This window comes from Cololabis saira, chromosome 16 (assembly GCF_033807715.1).
Source record: "Cololabis saira isolate AMF1-May2022 chromosome 16, fColSai1.1, whole genome shotgun sequence".
Classification (NCBI taxonomy): Eukaryota; Metazoa; Chordata; class Actinopteri; order Beloniformes; family Belonidae; genus Cololabis; species Cololabis saira.
In genome coordinates, this window is record NC_084602.1 from 12245390 (window position 1) to 12273309 (window position 27920).

At 41.5% G+C, this 27920-nt stretch overlaps 1 protein-coding gene across 2 annotated transcripts in view; it reads left to right on the forward strand.

Annotated features, from left to right (window-relative positions):
* The window catches only part of dph6 (diphthamine biosynthesis 6), a 71309-nt gene that overhangs the window by 11883 nt on the left and 31506 nt on the right, over positions 1–27920 (forward strand). For both annotated transcript variants that reach the window (XM_061744265.1, XM_061744264.1), the window contains exons 4-12: positions 7644–7717; positions 9329–9447; positions 19006–19067; positions 20752–20846; positions 20972–21065; positions 22966–23116; positions 23507–23632; positions 24880–25009; positions 25153–25327. In XM_061744265.1, coding sequence (XP_061600249.1) covers positions 7644–7717; positions 9329–9447; positions 19006–19067; positions 20752–20846; positions 20972–21065; positions 22966–23116; positions 23507–23632; positions 24880–25009; positions 25153–25327 — 1026 coding nt within the window. The remainder of the gene's footprint in view (positions 1–7643; positions 7718–9328; positions 9448–19005; positions 19068–20751; positions 20847–20971; positions 21066–22965; positions 23117–23506; positions 23633–24879; positions 25010–25152; positions 25328–27920) is intronic.

The window sequence follows — 27920 nt, forward strand, 5'->3', positions numbered from 1 at the left end:
GAACAATCACATTCCATTACAACCTTACAACAGGGCTGACCTAATGCAGGCGGCATTAAAACCGTGTTGCATCCATCCAGTCACTTACTTGATGGATCCAGGGGGAGTAATAGAGAGGAGGATGGATGGGAGAGGCATGCTGGAGCAGAGTGGGTACGGGGTTGAAGGCTGGGAGGTCAAATCTGGTGATGATGTGATGTTTTGATTGCAGTAGTTGAGAATACGTGATCGTACCCCGGTTGCCCTTGAGCAACTGTCATTCAAAGCACTTTAATTAAATTCACCACCTTCTCCACCTGCCTGCCACCACAGACGAGCACACTTCCCACAGGAGGCAACAATAATGCATGCATCAACAACTTTGGACTTGATAAAAAGAGGATTTTTGTTCTGGAAAATGACGGCCTTGTGTGTAATAGTTATGACCTGGCATCGCCGGGCTCCCGGTTGTCAGAAGAGACGGAAGCACTCATTTTGGAAACCCACCATTTTTGCAAATTGGAGCTTTGTATTGTTAGGGTGTATAATTAAGACCTCATTGTGACAGCCATTGAGAAAGAGTTAATGAGGGTTCTGATGTATTCCATATGAATATGAATATTGAATTTTTAAATATTTTATGGCTTTCTAATTGCCTTTGTTGCTGTTAATGATTTGAACTGTTGAACATTACCCCGAGTGACTATGTGGCATTGGTAAGTACCTTTTAAATCTTAAAGCTAATAAAATAGCTGTATTCTTAAGTTGAATTCTTTTTCTTGATGATTTCCATCTATGTATCTTTGGGGGCAGATAGATTTCTTGACTGAAGGCATGTCTGTGACTGTGAATACATTCGAACCAGTCTTTTACTCCCTTACAAAGATGAATGTATATATAATTACAAAGTATATCACGCACGCTACCTTGATATAGAGTTTAATGGCCGTGTCGTTTCTTTGTGGAGCATGTCTGCTGGCCTTAATCTTCTCCGCAGCTGACATCTTAATAACTCAGCCCTCTCCATCTATTTCCACAGGAGACATCCGGATATGGGGGAAGGATTAGTTTAATGAATTTGACAATTAGTAACAGAAGTTAATGACTGCATGGGGCTAAGTACCCTGATGGACATGGCTGGGGGGACTAAGGAGTTCCATTGCTCTGGGCTATAGATCCTCATTAATAGCTTCTTGGCCCGCCAGAGAGGACAGGGAAAGCCAGGCCATGCCATTGTTTAATCTGCCTCTGACAGAGCTGCTGGGGTTTTGAACTGTTGCACAACATCATGCCAGAAGTGGACCTCTCTCTGAGCATGAGCTGATGCAAGGCCTCAGGTCCTGGAATCGGATAAGGCTTTTTTTTCTTTCTTTTCAAATAAGCGAGAGTCATTTAAGGTTGTTTTTTTTGTTGTTTGTAAGTATCTTCAAATTGTATACCAACAGTCTAGAAGAAGAAGCAAAAGAATAAACCTTTTGGGGCTTCTGACCTCTGCATGTATTTATCTTTATATTAACTAGGTGTCAACTCAACTTATTATCATAGTTAAGATAATTAAATACTTTTAATTATGGCTTGGGGTTTTAGGATGGTGCTGGTTTAGTGAAAGCCTGGTAGCTCTAGTTGTCTTTGAATCCTCTTGATTTTATTAGTTAGCATTTTTGGTATTTTCCTTTCAAGATTTTACAGGTAGGTTGGGATTTTGTACTTAATTTGTGATGGTAATTCTTGCTTTTGTTAATCATTTATTACATGGAATAGCTCTAATAATCAAAATGTTGTTTACAAGGGGCACGGTGCTGCAGCTGGTAGTGCAGCCGTCTGAGAGCAAGAAGGTTCTGGGTTCAATTCCCGCCGGGGACGCTGTGGGCGCTGAAGTGCGTGTTGAGTTCCCCCATGAGTCAGTTCAGCAGCAGTCTGTATTTTACAGTTCTAATAAAAAGTGGAAGTGATCCAAAAAATACAGCTTTACTGTGTGTTAATTATATTATATACTTTCACACATCTTGGTTTGCTGTGTGTGGTTGTTAGTGTCATAAAAAGTGTATTTTGTGTTTATACTCAAGTGGGCTCAGTGATACGTTAATCAAAATATGATTTTTTTATAATAAGACTATGTAAGACGAGGGGATGGGGGGCCTACAAAACCTCTTAGCCCCAGGGCCTAACATTAGGTTAAGGCAGCTCTGCCCATGACTTCAGTGCCCACACCCTGGGTGGGGTTGGAAAGGCCCTTTCTGTGTGGAGTTAGCATGTTCTCCCCGTGTTCCCTTGGGTAGCTAATGTGAGCTACCCTCACAAAAACATGCAGCAGCCAACCGGGCCACCAGATGAGGTGAGGATGATCTGGCCGGAATAACGTGATCCTTCCACGCGCTACGTCCGGCCGCCTGCTCACTCCTCAGGATAAGGAGGAGACCTGAGCTCAGGGTTGGTAGAGGGAGCAATGCCCAGGACTGACTTAGCTAGGAGCACGGGAGTGGTAAAAATGGGAAAAAATCGGGGATTAAAAATATTTTAAAAAATATTTAAAAAAAATTTAAATAAAAAAAAAAATATTATAAAAAATATTTAAATATAAAAAAAAATGGTCCAAAGACCAATACTGCTTTCATACACAAATACCATTTATGCGTCATTTTGCAACCCACTGGGAGAGAGAAAATGTAACCTTTCAGACAGACCTTTAAATTCCGATAAAATAACACTTGCCAACAGTCATCTGTATTAAATAGGATACTTCAGGACCTTTTAGCCTCTTTTTCATTCTCAGTTGAAGCTGGCTGGCTGCTCCTGTCACTCCTCCCTTTTATTCCTGATTCCACATCCAAACTGCTCACAAGAGCAGTGGGACTTGCCAACCACCTGCTGCCCCATATGGAACTACTCATTTCATAACATGTCCAATATTCCTGCCCACTGATACGTCTGGAATAATGATCATTAATGTCATGATTTATTTTCCGGAGTGATTTCAGGTCATGAATCACTTGCCGTTTGCTTCTGTAGGCACCTATCGCATAGAGCATTTCAGCAATTTTATCATAAATGGCTGCATCCCGGATAGTGTGACTGATAATGCCGTGAAATTGCACGCTGGCACGACTCAACCACGCAACAGTTTCTGGTTTGTGTTGAAATGCAGTTTGCTGCCTTTTTCAAAATTTGCAGCATTCCTGAACGAATGCTCTGATGGATTGCAGTCCTCTTATGTGCCAGTGATATGTCACGCAATGACTATGGCATCATTTACTCCACTGTCTGGTCACAACACGCTGAACCATCTGTTTTGTTTCAGATTCAACATGCTTCAAAGGCTTACCATTTATCATATTTGGTGAGCTCCCAAGTGGTGAGCTGTGTCTGCTTTAACATGTTGGATCCATTCAGATAGATAGACCACCTTAGTGCTACTGTATTTTAGTGACTTCCACTGTCTGTTAGAAGGAGGGACATGTGATATTTGGGATACGGTCTCAAATTGAGATGAGCTATTGATGCAGGCAGAGTCAGGACTCGAGAACCTTTTAGATGTGGATTTCAGACAGTATAGGTAGAAAGGGAGTGGAGAGAGAGTGGTAAAAGTATTTTCATGCAGCAAATGAAGTAATTGTGGACATGGTACAGTGAAGGAGTGTTTCTGGATCATGGGTTATTCCATAGATAACTGTTGTTCTGATGGTATATGTGACACATTCACCTCAGATGTTGGAATCCTTTTAAAAACAACACACATAAAGAAAAATGTATCCAAGGATCATCTCTCAAAACTTTATGACCAAATTAAAATATGTTCAAAGAGCATTGTGGCACAGTATTTTAGGAACGCAACAATAAGAGCATGACCAGGTTGTCCAGAAATATTTCCTCTGACTCCTTACATGTCCCAAATAGAGAATATAAATTTTTGCCTTCAAAGAAACATTATAAAGTCCCTTCTATCAAAAGTAGAACATTTAAAATTGCTTTTGTACAGTATATCAGTCCATCCTTCTGCTGAATCATCTAAGTTAAACTCAGGACAATATGAATGCAGGGTCTTAAATCACTGCTATTTGTAATATATGATGTTGTTTGAAGTAAAGTGCTGTCTGTACTTGTCTACAATGTATAATCTTGTATGTAATGAGCATCTGCGTACAGGCTGACTCAGTGATCTTGTGCACTCTTGTACAATGTGGCATTTCAATGGGGGGAGTGTTATTTGTTTTTCTGTATAGGCATTTGTCATTTCATGTTACAGTACATGATTTGCATTTTACATTCATGTCTTCTTATTGAATGAACTACTTAAGATGCAAAAGGAATTTCAGTGTCAACTGACAATAAAATCGTATCGCATCATATCGTATTGCATCATATTTTATCGTATCGCATCGTGTTGTATCACATCGTATTGTATTATATATATATATTTCCAACATTTTACAGTTTGTCAACTTTCTTTTTACTTTCTACTGCCAAAACCTTGTTTCTCTTAGGGAGTCTATTACGCTTTATTGAACTCAAGTCCCAACATTTTACCACACCTTCTCCCACAAAGCGTGAGAAAATATGATCAGAATTTGTAATATCACATCTTGACCAACATTAGCTGCTCCCCATTCCTGTCTGTCTCCTGATTGCGACAAAAACATAGCCACATCCAAAAATAATAACTTCCAAAAGTGATTGCCAAATGGTCTCACATCAATAATCTCCACTACAAACAAATGTGTGATGAGGGATGTGTGAGAAATTAGTATCCTCATTAGTAGCTTGTGTACCATGTACGGTTTAAGGCTTTGTGATTGGATATAATGAGAGGCAGGATAAAGAGAAAAGAGTAGCCATTTAATTAGACGAGGCACAGTTGAACCTCAGAGGTCCAACAATCTGCCTGCTAAAAGAAAGCACATGCAAGGAGACAGAGAGACTGAAATACACAAAGAAGCTGTTGTTTGTTTGTAATTCTGATGCGCCGATAATCTGTCAGGTCCTGCCAAGTTTAAAGCTAAGTGACTAAATTGGTGTTGATGCTGCACTATCCTTCCACGGTCTCATTTGTGTTTCTTCTTCACTTTCTCCCCATCTTTCCCTAGTCTGTTCATGAACTCTTAATTTGCCTCTGTAGAAGCTGACAGTTGCATTTAGGTGAATAGCAAACGTTCCACACCTGCATGGGGCCTTTTAACCTTGCCTACTTTAAACAAAGAGCTTTGCAATTCATTTCTCATTCACCTATTTACATAAAGGACTCACTTGTTATTATTTACAGTATATGCACCCGACTTACAGTATAGAGCTGGGTATCGATTCAAATGTCAAGAATCGATCCGATTCTTAAGATTCAGAATCGATTATCACCATTTGATCCGATTCGATTCGATATTGATTTGGGTTAGTGTTGCCTGGTTTATATGACTGTAAAATAACTATTGAAATAATAATTTCACAATAATTATTGTGAAATAACTAAGAAATAAATAACTCAAATAGGCATTTCAATATCCATTTAAAGTGCAAAAAAAGAAAGAAATTGCAACAGCTCAAGCAGTAAACAAATTATTTTAGCTTGTCTGATTTATTCTGTCACCAGACACACAGCTTGCCATGAAGCACCCGGCATTTTTCAGGTATTTCATGACAAACCGTGTCCGATAACAGAGAAACCAAACAAGCTATATTAAATATAGATATTATGAACTTCATTGAACTAATATAACATTTAGAAATTTAAGCTGAAATGTCCAGCATTTTCTCTAAGAAAAGTTTTTAGTTCAGGAGTTTTCAAAACTACTGGGACTACTGGGATTAAAGTTCACCAGGCAAAAAAGTAATGATGGAAGAAAAAAAAAAAAAAAATCGATCTTTAGACATACAAATCGATTTTTAGGAATTAATATGAGCATCGATTTAGAATCAGAAAATCGATTTTTTTCAACACAGGCCTATTACAGTATACAGTGCTTTTGTCTCTCCAGTCACACACCCATGGGTATATCGATAGCAGTATCGGAGCTTAGTGTCTTGCCCAAGGACACTTAGACACATGGTGGGGCAACGGGAAGGGACCACCATCTTCCGATAGGAAGACAATCACCTGAACTACAGCTGTTCCCACAGGGGAAAAAAAGGTTATCGTAGCATTAGAATAGAGTGTTGGCCTGGAGGCTTACCTAGAATTACATGGCACCGCCTGCAGCCTTCTTCCCTCTGTGCTGAGCTGAAATGTTATCAGTCTGGCTTAATTACTGTCACCGGGCCGTGCAATTGACTGTAATGTACATTCCAGTTTTGGAGTGATCGTAGAGATATTAAAACTTGAGTTAAACCCTTTCTAATGATGGCTTGGTGTTTAACTTTGGTCCATGAGTTCATCTATCGCTGTATGTATCTATATGTTTAGCTTTTTACCTCATATCAGCTGTTGGACACACACACACACACACACACAAAGATATCACATCCTTTATCTGATTAGCTGGCATGCCTATGTGGAGCTGTGTGTGTGTGTGTGTGTGTGTGTGTGTGTGTGTGTGTGTGTGTGTGTGTGTGTGTGTGTGTGTCTGTGTGTGTGTGTGTGTGTGTGTGTGTGTTTGTAAGGCACAATGCATTTCAGTTCAGTATCAAGCCCCAGGCAGGGCATGGATTTCATTTAGGAAAGTATCAAAGGTTTACACGCTGTTCGCTTTAATCAGCATGTTTATCAGGCAGAGAAAAATTGCAGGAAGAGACCACAGGGAGAGGGAGGGGCGGGGGTTATCTTAAGGACCAGTAGCTAGGGAAATTGATAATGGCTACAAGGTAATTTACTGGAGACTTGTGCATCCCTCCACTGCTTCTACCCTTGCTTCTCATTCTAATTACAGCCCGTGTAATGTTCTAATGAATCTGCAGGTGCGTGAGGGTAGAGGGTAGAGGAGGTACACGGAGATGGGGATGGAGGCATCTATGCCTATGCGTGTGTGTGTCAGTACGAAACTCTTAGTTTGTGTGTGTGTGTTCGTCTGTGCGTGTCACTCCAAATCAAGCCTGCTTTTAATGTAGGGAGATTGAACGCATCTCAAGGCTGTGCCAATATCTCTCATGTGCATAGTTGTCCCAGTGTTTCTGAAGTATGAATATGATATGAAAAGCAATTAGATTAGCCTTTAGCAACATTAAAGATACATGCCACTCACGGAGACAAAGTTTCGCTGATACTTCAAGTTGTCACTGCAGCTCCATCTTACGGCTGAGTGTTCAGAGGATGGAAGCGTGGACCAGACGCACTCACCTCCTGCTCACCCCGCGCTGCTGATAAGGTCTGGAAACGGCCTTTGCCGGCGCTCGTGCCTGCAGTCCCTCACACACATGCAGATGTGTATGCATAAACACACGCGTTCACTCTCAGGGCCATGTGTGCAAGCCTCCAGGGGATATGGGCTGGACCGTAGAGGCCTTGATATGACCAGAGTGTAAACATCCCCACAGGATTGTGGTCTACCGAGAGGCATGACCTGTCAGGAATCTGTTTTCCTTGTCCTCATTAGTGCCTTAGTGAGGGGGGCTTATATGTTTTTGTGTGTTTCTGTCCAAATGGCAGCATTTGGGACCCGGGAGACTTTGATATCGCAAGTTATCTATACTGTGTAATTGTAAAAGTAAGAAAAGTTTTTCTTTTTGTCTTTTCATCCCCACAGGAGAAGGAGGGTGTTGAGGCCGTGTCTGTGGGGGCCATTCTGTCCGATTACCAGAGAGTCCGCGTAGAAAATGTGTAAGTCAAACACTCGAGATTCCGAATACGCTCTGCTAATAAAGCGAACACAAGTTCAGCGCGTGCGGGCCGCTGAACTCAGGAGGCACGTTCTGTCTTGCAGTGATGGAAATGAGTACATCCTCTGTACTTTTCACATCACTGCATGTCCAAAACTTGGACTGAGTTCTGCACATATACACACACTTTATTTACTTCATTTACTAGCTGGGTGTGGCTTTTATGAAGTACCGGTAAGTGTTAAACTGCTAATTTCTTAATAATCTTGTCATTTTGTTAAAAATAAAAAAAAAGCTTTTTTCAAATAATAGCTAAATAGAACTCTAATTGCAATTATCACTATTTACCTGCCGTTTCATTGTTCTTGATTTATTCCTCCATTTTTCCCTCTACTCTTGTTTCGACTTGTTCTGTCTTGTTTTAAGTTCGTAGCAGACCCGGTGCAGCACAAGCTTTTCTCACATTATCAAATACTTCTGTCAGTAAAATGGTGTTTCCCTGTTTGCATCCACTGCAAGGCATGTAGGATGGTGGCTAGAGCTACATAACAGCCTGAAATCACATGCAACACAGTGTGTCCAGTCACTAAAATCAAGGAGGAGGAAATTACATTTCTATTTTTACTATGGGCCTTCCAGTTCGTCCGTTTTTACAAATTACTATTTGTGCTACTGAGAAAATTCAAACTATTTCTGAAAGAAGAAAAAACAAGCTGTACAGGGACATTTGGCGTGTTATGATAGCATAAAGCCACCCCACAAGGCATAGCCATGTGTTGTTCACATCACTGTTGATATTGAAGTCATTCTGAAAAAAGGGCGATAAAGTATGATTTCTGAATCTTTTACAGCCAAAATAGCTAAATTAGTTGAGCCATCTAGGGTTAAGAGAAAGTTACAAGTGAAGACATCCAGTATATTGTATTCTTTCTTTTTTTGAATGGTCTAATATCTGCACAGAAAAAATGTATAGGCACAATTTGAAAGTCTGATCATAAAATACAACACAAAAGTGTGTTATTTGCAATTAATTAAAATGCTGTTCGCTTTCTGGAATCGCCATCAAACTAGACATCTAGCAATAACGGTATCAAATACTCAAGTACTTATGTACTGTAGGTTTGGTGAGTCAGTATCATCTGTCATTGTCCAAAAGTATGTTCCCAAATCTAGTACAGGATGGGAGGGGGAACAACATCAATAGATTAATAAATAATATCTCTGCAGCATCTTTGAACATAAGCCTAGAACAATGCTTCTTTGAAAATGACAAGTCCATGTTTTAGACACAGAAGCCTGCTGAAAGCGTTACAATATGAATTTTGAACCACTTGCACATCTTTTCTTTCTTTCTAATGGCTGCAATGAATTTTGTCTCACTTGAGTTTCAATGGAGAAGCCACATCTTAAGCTGGAGCAGTCTTGTGCTTGTCTTGTTGAACGCAGCCGCTGGCCGCGGTGGCAGCTGGGAGTATTTCCTGCAGGCCTACCAGGGATGCAGCCTTCCTGTAAATGGAGAAGTCGTCCCTCCTAAAAGTGGCTTTGAAGTTGTTCTGAACTTGGCAAATATTCAATATTGAACACGTTTGCTTGCCTCTCACCTGCTCCACAGATGCTCGCGGCTTGGTTTGCAGCCCCTGGCCTACCTGTGGCGCCGAGACCAAGAATCCCTTCTCTCAGAGATGATATCATCTGGCCTCCATGCTATCCTCATCAAAGTCGCCGCCTACGGTGAGCTTGTGCCTTCATTTGTCATTTGTGTCTCAGCCAGCTGGTTTTCGATACTCCCCTCACCCCCAACCCGACTTTTCATTGTCTTTTTACTCCTTCTCAGGTGCCATTTTGGTTAAGTTGTGTTTGACACACCGGGGATAGAAAGAACAGAATTTGGATAAGAGAAAGATAGTTGGGAGAAAATGGGTTGTAACTCGAGAGAAAAAGGGAGGCAAGTAGAGTAATGCTGTAATCATTAATCTGTGGCTTAGCAGGGGTGTTCAGACTTACGCCAGCGGCAAAGGTATTGAAGCAGAGAACAATATGAAAAGATAAGAAGCGCAGAGGGAGGAGGTGTTAGGGATGTGCGCCGTGGTTTCGCGAGGCTGGGTGGAGGGGAGGGGGGTGGCAGCTGAGAAATAATCACAGGTGATCGCCCCGCACATGAATGCAACCTGTCAATAAGCGAAGCATGTCCCTATTGTGTGTGAGAAACACTCCTCAGCGGCGTTATGCATAAGCTCTGCACTTCGAGTACATGGTCCGTAAAGCGAAGATTAAAATCTGGTATCTCTCATTTAAGATGTTCAACTGCTTCAGTGCTGAGGGAAGAAGTTAATGTGGTGTCACATGCTCTGTGCTCGCCTGTTTTAGAGCCTCAGGACATGAAGATCAGATTACTGAATAACAAAAGAAACTGAAGAAAAAGTTTCTCTCCCTTTTCTCTGGTACACCATGTTAAGATCCCTACCTGTATCTACTTGACACTGCAGCCGGTTCCTCGCGACGGTGCCAATGATAAATGATAATTACGCCTCTGAATGGTTCCTTTTACTCTCAAACTACTCGTGGGGGATAGATCATCAGACAGACACTGTTTACGTGCTGTTAAGTGCTTGTTGTCGCCTATGGAAGCAATCAGTCGAGAGGAGGTCCACGGCTGACTGATGACCCGCACAGCTCAGCATAGTGCGCCTGAGATATTCTGCATATCTTTCAGCACTGCTCAAATAACCTCTCGCGGAATGCACTTGCTAAGCCGTTTATCTTTGCTACTTTAGCTACTAGAGCCATTTCTCATTTTTAACGGCTTTGATAAAAAGGAATTTTTGTTATAAATAATACGACTTGTCAGATGCCCATCAGAGGAGTGATGATGTCAGAATCCATGTTTCGGATTGCAGTTATTGTCTACAAATTGAAATTACAATTTACTTTGTAAAAGATATGATTGAAAATACAACCGGAGCAGATCTAACCCCGGTGTTGAACAGTATTCAGTCAATCATATTGGCAAATTACCCTTCTGACAAAAATACCCCCCCTTACTCATAATTTTGTCTAAAAGCAAATTTTTCTAAAGATTATAATTAGAAAGAAGGTTCCCCTCTGGTGCCTCGGAGCGTGCGTCTCGGCCTCCCAGCTGCAGCCATGTGTGTATGTGTGCACGTGTGCCTTGGCTGCAGGTAAAAAGAGCAGATCTTATCAGCGATGACTTCTCACCTGTCCCAGGGCAGTAGTAATTAGAGAGGAGAGAATTGAACAGGGGAGCGAACTCCCGAGGCCTTTAGGCAGCGCGCACGTAATTGCAGCTTTGGCGGGAGCAGGTCTGAGCAGTGAGGTGTGCTGTTTAGGGGAGATTGGGTGACAGAACGGCATACCTGGTGGGCTTTGGTGTTTGTGTGTGTAACAGAAAGCGATTCGGAGGGATTTACTGGTAAAGACCCCATGAGGGCATCAAAAAAAAAAAAAAAGAAGAAGAAACTTTCATAGGTCAAAGGTTAATCTGCATCTGAACTGGCAGCCATAACAGATTAGGATATTTCATGGTAGTTTAAAAATGGGTGTTTTGGGGTTTTCAGTTATGATAAGTCATTCAAGATGACTTTTCCTGCCTTTGTTTCTGTTTTCCTTTCTCTCGCCGCTTTTCTCAAGATTAATTGTGTCCTGTGAAAAATCCCTTCAGCTGTCCAAATTCAGAATGACGCTGGAGATAAGCAGTCTACAAGCCTTTATTTGTGTTTTGATAGCAATGGAAAACACAAAGAAGGAAAGAAAAAGGACTTTAACTCTTTGAAGACTCCAAATTTCATACAGGAAGACAAGTTCAGCTACCTTGTGTTAATTAATTCCAGAAAATGCTTCTAATTAATTGTTTCTATTGTTGAGGACCTCTCTCTTCATTATACAGCATCTCTGGAGCTGATTGGCTAATTGGAATCTGAAAAAAAGTTGTATTAAATATTAATGCAATTATATAATTGATTGATTGGTGGAGGTGCATATAAGGACAAAGGTTCAGCTGTTAATTGGTCCTCAGCTTCAGAGATAATTGGCTTGTGTGAAATAAAGGTCTGTCTGCATGATCTCTTAACCTTCACATGAACAGATCCTTTGCTAACACGGAAACCTAACCAGAGAGGAATTTACATCCCATACTTGCTCTACTGATCCTCTTACCTCAGACCTGATTTCTGTTTCAATATGTGATTAGAGGGAAATTAGTATTCAAAGATATTAATTGTCGGGGGTTTTTTGTTAATAAAAACATCACTTTTATATGAAAAAGAAAAATGAATGGTAATTTAACTTATATCACATGCACAGTTTAGTGGTGCTACAACTACAATTTAAAGGGGACCTATCATGGCATTTAATGTCTATTTTAAACAGGCCTTGAATGTCTTAAAAACAAGCTTTTGATGGTTTTTTCTATATAAATTAGAAATTCAGCCTCTGGGCCATGTCTTTATCTTTACCGTTTCTAACCTCATTATCTATGCAGGATTCTGAGTGGGCGGGGAGGCTATGATAATGAGGCTCTATGCTGATTGGCTGCCTGAATGACACGATACACCGCTATGAAAAAATGGTGGAAGCTCCGGCCGGCGGAGTTAAGCCTGAATTACTGTTCTGCGTTAAATCGAGCGAGCGAGCGTCAGCGACAAAATCAATTCCATTGCTTTATTTTCTATTGGACTGTCCTAACTGTCCGCAGCGACGCAGCGTGCCGTTTTGAGCTGAACATTTGTCGGACACCCTGCTTCTATTTTCTTCCTGTCGCTCGCATTGAAAGCCGGTTGAAAGCGCTGTAGGAAACAGTCATGGATGAGGAACGGCTGATCCAGTTAGTTGAAATGAGAAGTTATCTCTATCATACCTCCTCATTTCTCTACAAAAACCTCAATAAAGTGGCAGCTGCTGGAGGGAGATGGACAGAGAGCGTCCGATGTTACGCAGTGCTACGATAGTCGGACGCTCGCATGCAGTTACACGGTTTTATAGTTGTGGGCGTGTTTGCATTTTGGTTACGTAACGAAAATGCGCAGAATCTGAACGGCTCCTAGAAGACACATCACACTGGATGGCTCATCCGGGCGGCTGTACAGACACTGCAGAATTTGGTTGCTTTTACTCCTCTGAGTTGGCAGGCTGAGGGGAGACCACTTTATAGATGTTAAAGCAAGAAAAATATCGTGTTTTTCATAATAGGTCCCCTTTAACTTGGCCATTTAAAGGGACTTGTCCTAATATACATGCACATAAAGGAACTCGATTTATTGAGAAAAGTACTGTATGTCCCAGTCCTCAACGTTAGGTGGTGGACGGCCTGCTTTCAGCTTGGTAGCATCTAATCGGGCCAAAAGAACAGATAATGGTTTGGTTTAGCTTATGAAAGGAAACTGGAAAAATGGTGAAAAGTGAATTGAACAGCTTTGCAGCTCTTTACATTTAGTTTTGTACGCTTTTGTTTTCTTCTCTGGATCACTTAGTGGCTTGAAATTCAGCTTGATGTTCCAGTCCCGTTGGAACATCTAAATGCAGGCATTATCTTGACTTCAGCCACATCATTCGGCGTATTAGTCCGACTATGAGGAGTTTGGTCTAGTTCACTTTCAGTCAGATTAAGATCAGTGCATCCATCCTTTATCAATACCAGTCGATTCCTGTTCAGGAGCACGAGAATCTGATGGCGTCTATCCAAACTCTCTGAAGGCAAAAGGCGGGGCACACCCGGGCTGGTCGCCACTCCATCACTGGAACTGTTTGCAGCATACAAAGTCGTAGGGCCTTTACTCTGTCACAAAAGTTGGCGAACACAAACACGGGTTCAGAAAAAAAACCATTCCAGAATTAAAAATATGTAAAAGTAAATATGAAACAAAAATGAAACACCAAAGCCAAGATCTCAAACTGAGTTAACAACCAAAGTGAAAAAAAATGTTTTAATAGAGGATTTACAAACGTGAAGTTGGTGCGTCCACCTGATATATAAAGGCAACTCCACCCGCAATTTTAGTACATGCACGAAAATCGCTACACACCTGTATCATGGCACAACTTAAAGAAAAGTCTCTTGGAGCCATGGCCGAAACCGAACAGGAAGTCGGCCATTTTGAAATATGATTGGTCCATATTTGATAGTTCTCCAAAAGTCACCAAATTTTACATGCAAGACAGACTTGGCGATAAATTTGATATTTCATGGTTTGCATTAATGGGCGTGGCCTAACGGCTCAACAGCGCCCCCTAGAATACTTTTCTCTGCCATAACTTTTGAATGGTTTGACATAGGAAGTTGTGGGTGGTGTCATGGGACTCTGTAATGAGTCCTTGAGCTTCGTTAGCCTTAATTAGCCCCGCCCCTTCTTCTGATTGGTTGTCCCGATTTTCTGCTATAACATTGGAATGGTTTGACATTGAGAGTCGTGGGTGGTGTCATCAGATTCTTTATGGAGTCCCTGACCTTCATTGGCCTGAATTAGCCCCGCCCCTTCTTCTGATTGGTTGTCCCTTTTTTCTGCTATAACTTTTGAATGGTTTGACATAGGAAGTCGTGGGTGGTGTCATTTCTGATATGCTTATGGGGGGCGGTGGCCGTGAGTGCGAGGGCCCGTTCATCGCTGCTTGCAGCTTTAATTTGCTTTTGTTTCCTTGCATTCATTAAAAGCCGCGCAGCAGGGTTTTGAACTGCAATCGAGCAAGTGACTTCTGGCTAACACCAACGTAAAGTGCATTACTGTGTTATGATAAAGGGCGGGCTAAAATCTCAAAGTGACATCCAGAAAGAAAAGGCTTAACCTTGACCAGTTGTCTTGTGGAGAAAAATATACCTATAGCTTACCTGTTAAGACAGTAGTAACTAGAATTAGCAAAAGGCTTACTGATAAGAAAAAACTACTTTTTAACTCCAAAATCGGTCCTGATGCATGTCTTTTGTTGACAGACTGTATTATTTAATTTCTGAGCATTTCCTTTTTATTTTGTTACTTAGAGCAGTTTATGAACACGGAGCTGCTGCAACCTTCAAGGAAGAGGAACCCAAAAACCGTTGCCAAGACTTAAATGATTGTGTCGGAGCTTATCAATAAAACAGTCTTTAATAATTTAGCCAACTTTTCCAATGTTATTTTGGCCCAAACTTCAATATCAATACAGTTGCAAAGTAGCCTAAAGGTTACTTTCTTTCTTCGCTCTAGAAGTAAAGCTTCAGCTCTGACCCATTAAACATTTAAAGCTGCTCGAGCTAATAATTATACACTTACCACTCGCTTCAGATGTGAAAAGTTGTTCCTCTAAAAATCTAAACATAAAAACAGGTGCACCAGTAAAATAAGACTCAACACGGACATCAAGCTGAGATGTACAAATATTGGTTGTAAAACTGATTCCTGCGTTGGGACTAGATTTCAGCAGATTGGCTGTGGTGTGAACCAAGATTCTGGTGAAGCAATGTCGGAAAAGTATCTCCTCTGTCTTGTGTATTTTGGGTTCTATTAATTTATCCAATGTCTGACATCTCTTCCCTCGACTGCAGAAAAAGGTATTTTTAACTCTCCACTTGTTGTGTGGTCCACTCTTGGATAAGAAGAAGTTCAATGGAGCGCCTTACAATGTCGTTCTTATTTTAGCCTTAAAAGCAAACACGCTCACTCCAGATTAATATTGGCCACTCCAGGGAGGTTAAAATAACCTCCCAGTTTGTTCTCTTTATTTATTTATTTTTAAGACTTTATCTTGACGTGATCGCACCGCAATTTACACTGCCTATTACACATATCTAGTCGAAGACGCTGAATTTCAGATAAGAGCTTGACAAATTTCACATATAGCCTTAATCTTATCACCTTTTATACCGTGCCACGTCGCTCCTTTTTTTTTTTTTTCATCTTTTCCGTCTTTCAATTCTTCTGCCTGTCTTGTAGAGATTACTCGATGGTGAACAGCTATTGTTTTGGCGGGGGTCTTTTCGAGCGTCGTATAAAAGGCTGATGGAGATCACCTACAAGGGAGGGAAGATGCTTATTTCATCCGTTTAAAGGCTAAAATGTTGCACATCATGAATCCAATTTTCTCTGCCTTTTCTCTCTGAAGGCAGGGATTAAAGCTGAGCTGTCAGCTGGCGCGCTAGATCTCAAGACAACCCACTGACGCCTGCGAATCTGCACTTAGCTCAGGCAGTATCTCGAATCTCTCAGCTGTTAATTTGGCATTAGGCTCAGTAAGCAATATCAAACGCACTTTTAATTAGATAGGCACCAAGTTGCCTATCTAACGTGGTTAATAAAAACCAACCTCTCCAAGGTGGGAAAGCTCAGCCGTAGTCGCTAAAAAGAAACTATCATGATCTGGCTGAAATTGATTTTGACCTCTTGTTGGATTCAGTTGGTCAGATGCTTTTTTCTTTTTTTTTCTTGATTTCAGTTCTATTGAGTAAAGAAAACCCTTTATTTTTGTAGTGCTTGGATTCCTTTTGTGTTTTCTGGGCCTTTCCTCGCGTGCTGTCCTGCGGGCGAGCGTAGGTGCTAACTGCATAGCTGGGGTGTGTTTGGTCTGCAACAAGATTTAAGTTAATAGGAACTTACATTTATTTGAGTGCCAGACACAAAGCAGGACATTGGATTGTAAAGAAAGGATAAATGTTATTCACTCCACCTGTTTTCATTTATATTTTTTTTCTTTCTCCGATATAAAACTACCTTAATTGTCACGGTTTTCCAGTTAATTTTGTCTTCCTCGTTAACTTCAACCCCCTAAATGCCAACAATGCTTTAAAAAAAAAAAAATGCACTCTCTCATTACTGGACTCCCTGGTTTTAAAGTTCACTGAATTTAATTGGAGTTTTATAGGATAATACGAGGTAAAAAGCCCCTTTAAAAGAAAACCATTGCTCTCAGTCTCTCTTAGGGAAGATCCTCTCCTTCCAAAGTGCTGTCTTGCCGTCTCTGGCGGCAGACTAATGGCAGCTTCTCGTGGGCTTATTTAGATTTAATGTGGCATAATGAGGTTAGGTAATTGGGTTTAGGTCAAGTTGTAAAACAGGTTCAGAGGAGACAGAGATGTGAAGATCATGCAAATGAGTGGCGTTAGATTGCTGAAGGCTCGCACCGGTAGCTACTCGGAGACTTTTGCGAGACGTGCGTCGTACAACTCCTCACTCCTCTCGTGTCCAAATGGTTTGACTAACCTTAATTCAGTCAGGAAGATCAATTAGGAAAACACTCATACAAGTGCTAATTGCTCTGGAGAGAAATAATTCCACATCAGTGCCATCTTTGTATCCTTTTATTGCTCACTCCTGTCGTCCCAGGCTTCTGCCGTCTTTCCAACTTGTAAATATCAAATCATGTGTCATATTACTTAAGAGCTGGGAGGTTAATGAACACATTAAAAATGCTGCATTCCCTCAGCAATTCGGAGCCAATTATTAAAATTTGTTAAAAGACATGACTAATTAAAGAGGATATTTAAATTGGATTGGATTTCGGTGGGTTTTTTTTCACCTTCCTTATTACCTTTGTGGCAGGGTTAAGATGAGAGGATGTTGAGATTAGATATTCTCACACTAATTAAGACCACGGATCCCCTGGGAAGAGAATAAGGGGCTCCTCATTCTCCCTCTCTCCGCTCCGCCTGCCCTCCCTCTCTCCCTCCCTCCCGCTGCTGCGGCCCTCCATCTCTCCCCTGTAACGCTGGACTTAACGGGGCCTGGAGCAGAGACACAGCTGGGATGAAGATGAACCCAGGATGGGATGCGACATCCTTCCTTCACATCTTCCATTCATTCTCTCTCATCTCCATCCATTTCTCCCCACGGGGCCCACGGTTGACACATTAACCTTTGAGGTTGTCAGGCCATGAGGGAAGAGAGATTCTCACATTAGGATTAACTTTTTTTTTTTTTTCCCTCTAATTAAACACATGAACATGCCTATGAACAGGATCACGTGATGTCCAGCAGGTGTATTAGATTTTCCAGAGAAATTATCAGGCCAGTTCAGCAACTATTTATTTTTTCTTGTGGCAACGGCATCACTGTCACAGCTGCACATCTCTCTGCGTGTCACGAGTTGCTCTTTAAAGATTATGTCAATCACTTACAGCACAACAAGGGAAAAGGAAAGTCAAAAATGCTAATGATTTGAAGCTAGTCTTCAGTCGCTATCCAGACGCTCTCATCCGTTCCAACAACTGCGTCCTCGTACTTTAGGATAACAATCCGGGGGTTTTAAGCTTAACACGTTGGAAACAGCAAATAACTACATGGTTTGGAATTTCCTCAAATTTAGCATTTAACATTCGTGTCCTGTTATGTTTGCATTGTTCTATTCTTTGTCGAAAGCACCTGGTACTCTAGGCTTGTTTTTTTTTTTTTTTGCGTCGGAAGATTGAAGAATGTGCAGTAGGAAATCACAGGCTGCACTTTCTCTGTGGAAAGAGTGACAGGGTGAGATGGAGTTCAATTACAGCCATCAAAAACACAAAATCAGGCTTCGGAGTGAAATGAGTCCAGTTAGTTAAATTAGTAAATTGTTGACAGTTTTTGTGATTTCAGTACAGAGGAGGCTAAATTCTAATTATCGGTGTCTCTATCTGGAGTGTTTCAGTTTAAAACGCTTACCAAAAAGAAATGAGATGGCGTTTTCCCTTCTTTCATGTCACTGCTATTTAGTTGGTTTGCCATATTTGTTTGGATTTTTTTTTTTTTTTTTTTTGTCTGAGCAGTGTGGGTCAGTGAGACTTTATTTTGGGAGTGTGGCACCATCAGGCATGCATACAAAACTCCACACCACCCTTTTCTTCCCTTTCTTTTCTCTCCATTGCCTGTGAGTCACTTCCATGCACCATTTCAAGGGAAGGGGAGGGAAAAGACAAATAAACAAGATCTCTTTCCAGAGTTTATGTTCTCAAAGAGAGCATGTTGGAGGGGGGGTTTGGCGGTGGGGAGGATCTGTAGGGGTGGGGGGGACGTGGGGGGGCTGGGGGGGAGTCTGTGGCCAGAAATTGAAAATTGTTACCCTTACCCAGAGAGATCTGTGTACACTACTTGCAAAGTCAAACAAACAGATCCAGGGTGCAGGTTTACGTGTGTGTTTTTGTGACTGCCCGTAAACCCCCCCGCCTGTCACGTTCAATCACTGTTCTCTGTTCCTAATCAGACCTCTTTTTTTTTTCTCCCTCTCTCTCTTTTTCTCTGTACCTTTTGTCGTGTGCAATGGTGTTTGTGTGTATATTTCTGTCTGTTTGTGTCTGTTTTTGTATGTTGATACATGTATTTTCCACGTGGATGCCAGGCCTGGATCCCGAGAAGCACTTAGGAAAATCCCTGGCTGACATGGAGCCCTATTTGAAACAGGTCATAGACTGGTAGATACCCTGTTTAACTGCTCACCTCAGGATGTTCATGAATTTCACCGTTTAACCACATGTAACTGTTGCAGCTGCTGTAAAACTTTGATTTGTTTTAATTCAAAGTTTAATGTTTATATTACCTTTCACCTTTTCTATTTCAATGATTTTTATCGTATTGTTGTGCGCCTCCACTTGTGTAAGTACATACACCTGCTACCCATTTTATCTTCTTGCAAATTGAATGGTTTAACTGCTGCATTGCAGCTGGTTCGGATCGGTTTCAGTAAAGCTGCAATGATCCAGTTTGTAGTTTGTAGTGACATCTAGTGGCATAAATTACAAATTTCAGTCAAATGATCACACTTACTATTCATTTGGATGTAAATGTCTCATTAGATATTAAAATAAAGTTTTCAAGCCATTCTACACTTAAAGCAGCACTATGTAACTTTTCCACCTTAATATAATATTTCCAGAGTCATTGTGATGGTACATCAACTTCCAACAGGTTTAATGAACCTCTGTCATGGTCTGAGGGGTCTGTATCGACTTCACTGGCACTATGTAACTTTGAGGAGCATGGTAGGAACCCTGCCACACTAAAAAACTACACATTTTTACCGCTTTGACTGCTTTACAGAATACGTAACTTCCCCCTCCTTCCCGATTCGTAGTCCAGACGAAAGCTGGGCGGGGTGTGGAGCGCAGAGCTCAGCAGAAGCTGATATCATGGCCGAAGCAGCGAAAAATCCGAAGAAAATAAAAGTTTTATCGGAGGAGGCAAAAAAAAGAAAGCGGGAGAGTAACAAGCTAAATGCCCGGACAAAATAAATAAATACATTTAAAAAAAGAAATGCCCGGACAAGAATAAACATTGGCCCGGCGTTCACTCGCTGGCGTGAGCTGAAAGACGAGGAGGGATGTTTTCACATACAGGGGATTCGTCTTGGGTTCTAGTATTTTTCCTGAGAACTGTAAAATTGTGCAGGGCTGATCTGCAAAATATAAGGAATGGGCATTCAGTTATTCACAGGTTATAAAGTATTTTTTTATTTTGTCAGTAAGTATGTTGGACTACTAATTTATGACGAAGTCCCTCTAAAAAACATTTGTAGTTAGGGGGTGCATTATCTGGCTGAAACAGCACAGGGGGGCGGGGATGACTTCACTAATAAAACCAAGTTGAACTTAGTGATTTTCAACATCGTCATATTATATTGTTTAGCCAAAAATAGATACATTACCTCTTCACTATTCATCCTGCAAACGACAGCTGAAAACAGAAAAGTAGTTTTAAAATTCCGTCCCGTCTTATTTCATTCACTGTCAAAACAAATGCACGCGACGGGGACAGGATCTTTCCAGCAGTACGCGCTGGTGCTCATGGGAAACGTAGTGTTCTTTCTGGTAAAGCACTACCGCTTTTATCCAAAGGAGCCGCCAAACTCAACAAAAGCTCAAAGTTACATTGTGCTGCTTTAATGAAAAATGTTATGAGTCCGTGACACTGGAACCACACCTCCCTTATAACATGAAGTGTTTAAACTTTCATCTGCACAGGAACGTGTTAGAATATTAGATGCAAATTGAAAATAGTTATTATGGTTATTCATTTACAGTATCATGTAAGTTCTCGTACCCTAAAGCATAGTGTTGAAATTAGTTTTGTGTTTGTTTTTAATGGGTAGCTTTCACAGAAGTATGGAGTCCATGTCTGTGGAGAAGGAGGTGAATATGAAACCTTCACGCTTGACTGTCCTCTCTTCAAAAAGAAGATAGCCATGTAAGTACAATTGTGTGACAAAGTTGCATTTGTTTTTACCATGTGGCAACAATATGGTGGGAAAGTACTTTTTTTTTTTTTCTCCAAAAAAAAATATCTGGAAGTTGTTTTGTGCATTTTTCCAGTGATGCAGCCGAGACGGTGATCCACTCAGCAGATGCTTTTGCTCCAGTCGGCTACCTTAACTTTACCAAAATCCACACCGAGAACAAAAACGCTGTGAGTTGAACTTCCATGAAGCCAAGTTGTTTCACAAATCAGATCAATGCTGCTCAATACCACGCCAGTAATTTTACAAGCAAAAGTCGGGGTCGCTTTGCGGTTGATCACTTATCTCAGGGCAAAACAAACACAAGAACAAAACCCTTGGGTGTCTGATAACTTTGTTGAGGAGAGCAGGAAACAGTGCACTGCGGGGCAGGGTTCAGATCGACCTCCACAGGGCCTTTTCTAGCTCTCTCTCACACAGTCTTGCTTTCGGTCTTTCCCTTCATCCCTCCCTCTTGCTCCTCTAGCTCCACATGGCCTACTTTGACGTCTGCAATATTCGCTGCAGCCTCGAACTAGGCCCAGCTTAATAAACATGTCTACTCACATTAAGGCGCTTTGCATTCAGGTAGCTGGCTAAGCGGACACAAGCAAGGGTTGCAGGCAGGGAGTTGGAATTGGCTTTTTGGTAAATTGGAAACTGAATTGGGCCTCACAGACAAGAGGAGCGGCAAACACTTAACTTACTTAAGGACGAAAGAATCCCCTACATTTGGAACGGAGATGGTGACCTTCTTCAACTTTTGCTTTTAATTACTCTGATTAAATTGTCTGCATTAATAAGAATGCTCCTAGCAGATCTGTGTTTGTGCTGACAGCAAGCGTTCCTTGTATACTGTTGTATTAGTTGCTGAGAGTCGGGGTGGGGGGGTTACACCGAGGAATCAACATATCTCTAGGGCAATGCGTCTGATTTGCACGTGTGTTTCTTTGCGTATCACGCAAACATGCTTGTGTGCTTGAGTGTTTATGTGCAGACAGCTTCATGCATGTACTTTATATATTCATGTTAGATGGGGGATGGGACTGTTGTGGACAGAAAACATACCCCCATCCCACAACCTTTATGACCCTGCAGCCTCACTCCCTACAGCTATATGTTTTTTTTTTTTCCCTCCTCCCTACTTTGCTGCTCCCACCCCCCATCACACACACGCGCACACACACACACACACACACACACGCTCCTGCAGCCCCTGTAGCCCCCCTTAGGATGCTGGGAGAAGAGCAGGAAGAACCAGAGTCTGCAAGAGGAGTGGAGGGGAGTGGAGGGGAGGGTGCAACCAGGGGAGAACCTGCCCTGGTTCAGCTTTCTGAAGCTCTTCTCGTCAGGGTGACAGATCCACGGTGACACCAACACTAGAGGAAACTGCACCCAGCTCAGGGGGTGGGGATGGACCACCATGATTTGCCCTCTGCTAATGCTAGTCAAGCTATTTTTCATGCTGGCCAGGAGAGAGGGGATGAAGTATAATTAATTTGATTATCATATGGCCTAATGCGGCTGACAGCAGAAGAGGGGGGTGAATGAGTGCCAGGCAGTGTGAGGGGTGCGTTGAGGAAATAATGAAATATGAATTTAAATGTGACGCCCCAGCAAGATTTGGCAGGTTACATGTATGCCTAGAGAAAGGCAATTATTTGTTTTTGTTTTTTTAAGATTTAGAATAGAGTTGAGCCAGAGTAAACAATAGAGGAAAAGAAATAAAAACAAACCCAACAAAATTGTGAAATTCAAAACATTTCTCACCAGTCTAGTCATGAGTTTTGATTGACAGGCAGCATGATTGAATCTACAGTATCAGAAAACACCACTCCCTCTTCGCCTGAACCACGAATATGTTAGCATGTTGTTTCATATTCATTCACCTTGAAGTTATGAGTGTCTTGGTCCTTGTCATGTAAGACTGACACACACACACACACACACACACACGCACTCTCAAGACTGCTTGGTGGGATATTCAGAAAGGTTGGCTAATTATACAGCGTTTTGTCTGTCTTTGCAAAAGGCTCCGTGCTCTTTGGTGGGCATTTGGCCTGATGTATTCCCTGTGGCGCTTCATTGCAGGATGTGGTGGCGAGAGCTTTGCCCCATGGTAGTTGTCCTTGCCAGAAAGCCATTGACAAGATGACTGAGGAGGTGGAATATGCTGATCAAGCTGAAGACAACCAGCACAAATTTACATCAAATTGTGACCTTAGTTGTCAGCGGGGCCACGGTGAGATTCATTTGTTTGTGGGAAACTCGGATGCTGACACGCATGCGTGTCTGTGCGTGTCAAATGATATCTTTGTGTGGCGTGTGCTCCGCGGGTCTGTGCCAGCATCATGATGCTAGCGTTTCTGAATGACTGTTTGACAAGACCTGTCATTTTATGATTGCTTCTTAGAATGGGCTCTGAATTATTCTTTATTCAGACATATGCTGAACTTGTATGCATTAATCTACAATACAACACATTCCTTAATTATAAATGCATTAATAAAAGCATAATTATTTAGTAGTTTGTATCTTCCAAATGTTTTGATGGAGCATGATAGTGAACATTTCTGGTTTTACTTAAGTTGGTGTAAAAATCCATGAACTTCCTGTTATTCCGTCCCTACAGACACTTCTCCATCTTGCTCATCAAGAAGCTCCACAGGTTATCAGTGGATTTCTGGTATCAGTGGACTTCACAGTCAAGACCCTGGGATTGAGGGCCAGACAATGGCAGCATTTAAACTGCTACAAAGTAAGAGAGCATGTCAAAAAAAGAGCATGAAAAATGTTTTCCAAACATGGTACTTTTGAATATCCTGTTTAATTGTGTCTATTTTCATGAAAGCAAAGAAAAGAAATCTGCATCCCTAAAATATTAAGAACCAGGAAAGAAAAAAAAAACACTGCACAGAGTAAAATTAACCTTTCATAAGTAATTTTATTCAATCAAATAAAGATCTCATCTCATGTTACGATCAAAATGAGGTTATAAATGATCCTGTTGTTCAGGATTAATTTAAGCAGCTTCTTGCTCTTTATTTTAGCATTAAAAACAATGGTGTAAAGCCCTTGGGGCGAACTTCTCGTGCATGTTTCTTTCTCCCTGATGTGTTGGATGCAATACATACACACTAGGACAAGAGGGAGAGCTAGACGACTCAGGCACGTGTCAACTCAGCAGGCAAACCCTGCGTGTCAAAGACTGTCTGTCAAAAGAAAAGGATTGCAAACTGGCCACCAAACAAAGACAAGCTCTTCAAATTATTCCAAAACCTTTTTAAACACGCACACACACACACACACACACACACACACACACACACACACACACAAAGTGCAGGCATGTTGGGTGGGTTATTGTTTTTGCCCTGCAGAAGTTTAAAAGAGTACACTTTTACAGTGTATCTCAGTCTTTTTATTCTTTCTCTTTTTTGATGGAGACAGAAGAGCGAAAGATGAAAAGCATATTTAATGTTTATGGTGGTGCTTGGCTGAACAGCCTTCACAGTGCAGAGACAATATTTAACAAGTTAATATTTAATGAAAAAGCCCTTTGTATGAGGGCAAAGTAGTCGGAGACGCCAGTGTTGGCAAAGGAAAAGCAAACTTCAAGCTCTTTGAGATGATTGTTGGGAGCGAGGTTTCGCTTTGAGCGTTTGTGCCTGTGTTTGCATACAAAGCCTACAATGCATACACATACAATCTATTGTCTTAGACTTCTCTTTACAGTTGAGGTCACCAAAACCACTTTAAAGCAATAGATTTCAATGTCATTCAAAAGTTGTAAACTATTCACCTTCTTAAATACAGTATTGATCTCATTCAGACGACTGAAGTAGTTGGATGGTTATTGTAAATTGTAGTGTAGTGCAGCTGTAAGCCCTTTTGGATTGGCTAAACTAAACTATAATGGATAATATATAATGCAATACAATGCAGTTTATGATCAAACATGCATGTAAAGTTTAATATGCTCCTGTTATGTTCATCTGTTACCAGATGAGTTGGAAAGCAGAGATTGGAGGATGAAGAACATCATTTTGGTTCACCTGTATGTGAGCAGCATGGACGACTTTACTCCTCTCAATGCTGTCTATAAGAAACACTTTGACATCAACCCTCCAGCCAGGTAAAGGTGCACACATTCATTCTGAAGTCCCCCCCCCCTCCCGTTTCTCTTATTTCTCTTCTCGCTGTGGCTTCCCTGTTGTGGGTTTTTATTCTCTGTTGGTGTTGTAATTATTATGGCATCGATTCCCTGTTTTGGTGCAGGGTGTGCGTCCAGGCGTCTCTGCCCGCCGGTCAGCTGCTGCAGATGGACTGTCTGCTCCATGACTGGAGCGAGCCTGTGGAGGACGGCTGCTTCCACCAGAAAGACGCCCTGCATGTGCAGAGCCTGTCCCACTGGGCCCCGGCCAACATCGGCCCGTACAGCCAGGCCCTCAGGGTACAACCGAAACTCAGCTTTTCTTCTACTTTATGCTTCACTTCACTTTATGGTCATTGTCTTCAGGTTGCACATTTTGTCATATTTAAAGCAGAGTATGAAAAACTATCAATGCAAAATAATGAATGCAGAAAAATAGACGAGATGTTCATCAGATAATTTTAGAATGGCTGTCTTGTCATGGAGCACCCTCATGCAGCACTCTTTCTGCAAAGGTATTTGTAGATAATTTAATCTAACATTTTGGCCGTGTTATTCTCCGTTTGTTTTTTTTTTTTATATACTAATTGAGAGCAGTCTTGCAGTAATCATTTTCTGTGTTTAACTGAGCCAAGGGTGTCTTTCAAAGGGTTAGTAGTGGCTTAGTGAGGCGTGATCAAGGATTTAATCTGCCGAATGATCAAGCTTTCTCGCAATTCGTTTGATGTTTTGCTAAAGCTGCGCTCATGTTGGACAATCGCAGCATATCAGATTACATACTTGCTGTTTGCGTCTTATCATTTCCCCACAGAGGTGCGTTACGTATGGACGAATGCGCCTACATGCGTACGACGGTCGCTTTGTGTGATGGATTGTTTCTCACAACTACTTTTGTCTTCACATGTAAATATGTGTTCCCTTCCTAGTGGGCAGAGTGGATCCACTTTTGCACTTGTTTGTAAAGCTGCATGTCGAGCGTCTTTCATATTGCTTCAAGCCCAGAAAGAATGTGGAATTCAAAGGCAGAGCAGAGGAAGTGTGGGCCGTGGTTGCACGGTTGGCTTGATGTTGTGTTTACCCACTGTGTATTATATAGGATTACACTTGTCAAGGTACTGTCAACAAGGATAGTGTCCATCTCCTCCACAGTGTCCTTGATCCTGCAGCCAAATCCGCCTGTGAGTGAGAACATGTGTGGATTAGCTATTCGTTCAGGGCTTGACGGCATATCTCAACAGTGTGTCACTGAAGTTTCAGTTTGGATTCCTGAGATGCAACCTACAGGGCCAGGTTTGCTTTAACATGCCAGCAGTGTTTGATTTCCTCAATGGAGCCTCATTGAGACATGAAATTGAAGTCAGCTGGTCTCCTTGTTCTGCTGCCTCTGAAAAGCGTTCTAATCTCTCATTCCTCTAATTATCATTCATATTCACGGCAATTTGAGAAGACAATGAGAAGAGTTTGATTCTTCGTGGGCTGTGCATTGTACTTCACATGACCCCAGCGTGGTCTCACAGTGCGCCCGCCCCCTCCTCCATGCTACAATGGGTTAATTTGATCAAAAATCTATTAGCAACTCTTCAGAGCAGCTAGAGAGTTTTACATATTGATACAATTACCCCCTCGCTGTGAGCAAGCACGCAGCACCAGCCGATCTCTCCCCACTACCAGGCCGTTGCCATCGTAATGAGAATTTTCCTAGATGACTGTTGCCCTGTGACACATTAGTGGCAGGGTTCTGGCAACCACAGAAGACGGGGGAGAGAAAATATACACAGGATTTTAGCTTCTCGAAACGATGCCCGAGGCTTAGGAAGTTCTGAATGCTGTTGGTCAAAATACCCCCGAAATTCTCTTGGGCCCAGTTCATTCATGACTGTTCACTGGTTTGAGAGACAGCACATGGCTAGTGACAGAGCACGGCATCACAGAAACTCGCAGTGGGGTCTCCGCAGACTGCTGCTGGTGGAGGGAGAAAGGAACTGCATCACAGATTGGGATGTGACGGATACTGGACCTTCAAACTCCATCCATCCAATTTATCTGTCTGCTTGACTTGTCCCGTCTCTCAACGTCAGCTCTCGGAAATGGCAAGCTGACTGAATGTCGACGTGGCCTGGCAAGCTGACAGATTCAGATCTGACTTGATTTAAGGAATTAGTTAACCTTTATAATGTCAAAGCTGGGGGCTTTAGGTGTATTGTAAGTTGATGTATTGTACAGCATCGGTTTAGTTTTAAAGCCTCAAGCTACAGAAAATGAAAACTGTAATTTAATTTAAGCTTTATTTTTTACACTGCTTCATGTTGTTTTGTGCCTGACTGACACGTAATACGTGTCGTTATCTACTAGTATCACATTATTTGTGTGTGTAATGGATCTAATGTTAATTTGGCTTTCATTTGTTTTAGGGGATATTTGTATAATCTGATTAAAGTAAATGAAATACATTTTTTTTATTATACCAAAAAAAAAACAACAGATGATTTTAGATGTCCACTTTAAAAAAAAAAAAAAACAATGTCAAATATCACAACAGAATCGAAGTAATAGCGTGTTTTTAGAGAGCATAAAATATATTTCTGCATTTGTCATTAACTAAAGAGCACTTTTAAACAATTTTGTTGCATTAACATAATAGCAAGAAAAAGGACCCCCTGCTCCTTTTTCTGAAAATCTGCCTTGTTTTATCCACCAGTATCCACATTGTAGTAACAAAGTGCTAAGTTGGCAGATAACTTATATAGTGTGATCTACTAAGTCAGAGAAATCGGGGTCTCAAACTGTGGGATTTCTTTTTTTTTTTCTTCTTTTTTCTTTTTCTACGTCTGTTTAAATTAATCTTGCTTACTTGGTCACAATCCCTTTTGGAGGCGAATTCACACAGGCACGC